The sequence below is a fragment of the Sinocyclocheilus grahami genome, unplaced genomic scaffold (genome assembly GCF_001515645.1).
Source record: "Sinocyclocheilus grahami isolate Dianchi unplaced genomic scaffold, SAMN03320097.WGS_v1.1 scaffold19.1, whole genome shotgun sequence".
NCBI classification, from domain to species: Eukaryota; Metazoa; Chordata; class Actinopteri; order Cypriniformes; family Cyprinidae; genus Sinocyclocheilus; species Sinocyclocheilus grahami.
Genome location: NW_015505198.1, coordinates 878,393 through 879,265, shown reverse-complemented (window position 1 = coordinate 879,265; position 873 = coordinate 878,393). Strand labels below are relative to the sequence as shown.

The 873-nt window shown below is 43.0% G+C and overlaps 1 protein-coding gene across 1 annotated transcript in view; it reads left to right on the top strand.

Moving 5' to 3' along the window:
- The window catches only part of LOC107555228 (granulins-like), an 8,734-nt gene that overhangs the window by 3,627 nt on the left and 4,234 nt on the right, over positions 1–873 (top strand). Inside the window, exons 4-6 of the mRNA XM_016237964.1 lie at positions 285–427; positions 522–620; positions 716–866. Of these exons, the coding sequence (XP_016093450.1) occupies positions 285–427; positions 522–620; positions 716–866 (393 nt within the window). The remainder of the gene's footprint in view (positions 1–284; positions 428–521; positions 621–715; positions 867–873) is intronic.

The window sequence follows — 873 nt, the reverse complement described above, 5'->3', positions numbered from 1 at the left end:
CTGATAAAAACATCACAATAATCCACACCACTCCAGTCCACCAATAAACGTCTCGTGAAAAGCTGCGTGTTTGTGAGAAACCAATCCATCACTGAGATATTTTTAACTTCAAAATGTTGCTTCTGGTTAAAATATGTAATGCTGCATTTCTTCAAATCTGTTCCCACGAAGAAACAAACTCCTCTACATCTTGGTTGGCTTGAGGTTGAGTAAATTTTAATTTTTGGGTGAACGATTCCTTTAAGCACAGTAAAAAATGTGCTCGTTCATATAAAATGACTCTTGCTTGTATGTGTGTTTGCAGGCAGAGTGCTGCTCCGATCACTTGCATTGCTGTTATCAGGGCACTCTGTGCGACTTGGTACACTCCAAGTGTGTGAACAAGACACATATTTTAGACTGGGTGGAAAAAGTCGCCACAAAGCAGGTAACACGCATACCTGCACAGCTACAAATCCAGATAAGCCTTGAGTAAATATTCAGCATTGATATAAAACTGTCTTTTTGTTTGTGATTTTTAGAAAGCAGTAATTTGTCCAGATCAGGAGTCTGAGTGTCCCGATGACACCACCTGCTGCCAGATGCCTGATGGGAGCTGGGGCTGCTGTCCTATGAAAGATGTATATGACCTGTTTGAGCAGATTTCTGTTCTGGAATGTTGTTACATGTACATGGTAGTGTTTACACTTGTCTTTCTTTCTCTGTGTGTGTTTAGGCCGTGTGCTGTGAAGATAAGCGACACTGCTGTCCTCAGGGAACTAAATGTGACCTCGAGCATTCAAAGTGTGTGTCGGCAACATACGGACCCTCCCCACTCTGGAGGAAGTTTGCTGCCCGTCGCAGGAAACCATCAGAGAGGAAAGCAGGTATGAC